Source organism: Monoraphidium neglectum (assembly GCF_000611645.1).
Source record: "Monoraphidium neglectum strain SAG 48.87 unplaced genomic scaffold scaffold01803, whole genome shotgun sequence".
Lineage (NCBI taxonomy): Eukaryota > Viridiplantae > Chlorophyta > Chlorophyceae > Sphaeropleales > Selenastraceae > Monoraphidium > Monoraphidium neglectum.
The window spans coordinates 6,032-7,984 of NW_014011825.1; the positions used below are offsets into that span (position 1 = coordinate 6,032).

Genomic DNA, 1,953 nt, shown 5'->3' on the forward strand with positions numbered 1-1,953 from the left:
ATGCCACAGATCTCAAGCTTGGCTGCATTTGCCGCTGTGGCCCTCTTCGCTGCAGGTGAGGCGATCAGGGTGCTTGTGGAAAGCGGAAGGGTGCCGCAGCACCGCACACAGGGGTGCAAGGGCTGTAATCCAGCATCCGGCCGTACTGTATGATATAGCAGTAACAGCTTGATCGTGCACCGGCTGGGTCTGGCATCTCGGTTGGCCGATCAGGGTCTTGTGATCCCGCTCGCAGCAGCTGAGCACCATACTGTAGATGCATACGATCGATACCAGATCAGAGAGCTCCGATTATCCCATCCCACGAGCATCGCGCCCCCCATGAGCTCCAGCCCGCTGACAGCCGCACTCGTCGTTCAAACGCCGCACGTGCCGTCGCAGGCGCGGCGGCCGGCGACTTCAACTTCTTCCCTGTCATCCCGCCCTCCGTCGTGACCAACTGCACCACCGGCGACTGCGCCTTTCCGACTGCCTTCTCATCCGTCAACCAGACCGCTTACCCTGATCTTGGCAACCAGGCTGGCAGTGGCCTGCTGACCATCGCCATCGCTGACTACTACCCCCTGGAGCCCAGGTTCTACTTCACCCCTGGAGCGTGGTGCGACATGGCAAGCGTCAATGTGTCGCTCGACACAATCGCAGCCTCAGCGCCGGTCACGGCCGTCACCCGCCGCCGCCTGGGGGTGCGCACGGTGTTACAGGCAGCCGCTGCTGGGCCGTCGGACGTGAACATCACGACCGCGTGCCACCTGCTCCAGGTCACGTACAGGTACCAGGGCGATGCTGGTGCTGACTGCTGGCTGCTGCGTCCATAAACATGGTGCATGCCAGGCATGCGCAAACAATGCCAAATGCAGCCTGGGCGCTTGGATACTGTCACTCCGCTCCCAGCTCTTTGCTGTGCCAACATGCTACACACGTGCTTGTCGCCCCTCTTCTCGCCTGTTGCGCTCTCCCCTTCGCCGGCGGCGCCACCCCATGTGCAGGATCGGCGTGTCTGGCGTCTCCAGGAACGCGGCGCCCCTGACGGGCGGCCTCTACGGCATCCACCTCGGAACAGACCTGCCGGAGGTGGGTGGGCACGACAGCATGCCCGGCCTACTGGCTCATGGGGGAGCCATCTTGAGCCGTTCGCGCTCGGGGGTCTGGCGCATGCCCATGCCCTGCATGCGCTCTAACTCGCTCACTGCATTGGCGACTTTGCAAAGCCGCCGTCATTGCACAACCTCACTCATGCAGGGCCTCACGTGCATCGAGGTCAAGGCGGCCTACTCGACGTCCGCCTTTGCCACCACGCCTGACTACACCACCCTTGGCGTGCCTGCGCTGGCGGCTAGCACCGTGTTCAGCAAGCAAGTGTGTGTCTTCAAAATGACCCGGCAGGCCAGCGCCGTCCTCAAGTTCGACATGTGCACCACCGACACTTGTGAGCTGCCATGTCACAGCTGCCTTGCCGCTCAAGGGACGCACCTGGTGCCAGCCCTGCCGCTCAGGCTTGCATCGCGCACCAAGGGTGGTGTATGATGTTCTCACCCTCCCCTTCGCTCCTCTGACTTTTTCCCGCTTACACCCTGCCTCATGCCCGCGTCAGTCACTGTGAATATCTCGTCCGCCTCGCCGCTGCCCGTCAACATCACCTTCAACGGCGCTCCTGTCGCGGAGGGCGCCAACCTGCTGCGCCCCCTGGTCAAGGTCTGGGGCTCCAAGGTCACTGAGCTGGACGGCACGGACGCGTCTGTGGCGCTCGACGGCTCCGCCACCCCGGAAGCCAACTACATCACCCGCGTAAGCGACCGCGCACATCCCCTCGTTCATGCATCGAATTGTCCCGCGGCGCGCCACTGCATTTCTTGCAAGCTCCTTGATACCAGGCATTGTTTGCCTGTGCTAGCGGCGCTCCGGCCCCAGTGCCTTGACACGCCCACCCCCCCCCCCCTTCCCCCCGCTCCTCAC

At 63.4% G+C, this 1,953-nt stretch overlaps 1 protein-coding gene across 1 annotated transcript in view; it reads left to right on the forward strand.

Moving 5' to 3' along the window:
- The window catches only part of MNEG_9051 (hypothetical protein), a gene marked incomplete at both ends in the record, with an annotated part of 3,488 nt that continues 1,535 nt past the window's right edge, over positions 1-1,953 (forward strand). The window contains 5 exons of the mRNA XM_014042477.1: positions 1-55; positions 382-769; positions 987-1,071; positions 1,240-1,426; positions 1,592-1,785. Of these exons, the coding sequence (XP_013897931.1) occupies positions 1-55; positions 382-769; positions 987-1,071; positions 1,240-1,426; positions 1,592-1,785 (909 nt within the window). The remainder of the gene's footprint in view (positions 56-381; positions 770-986; positions 1,072-1,239; positions 1,427-1,591; positions 1,786-1,953) is intronic.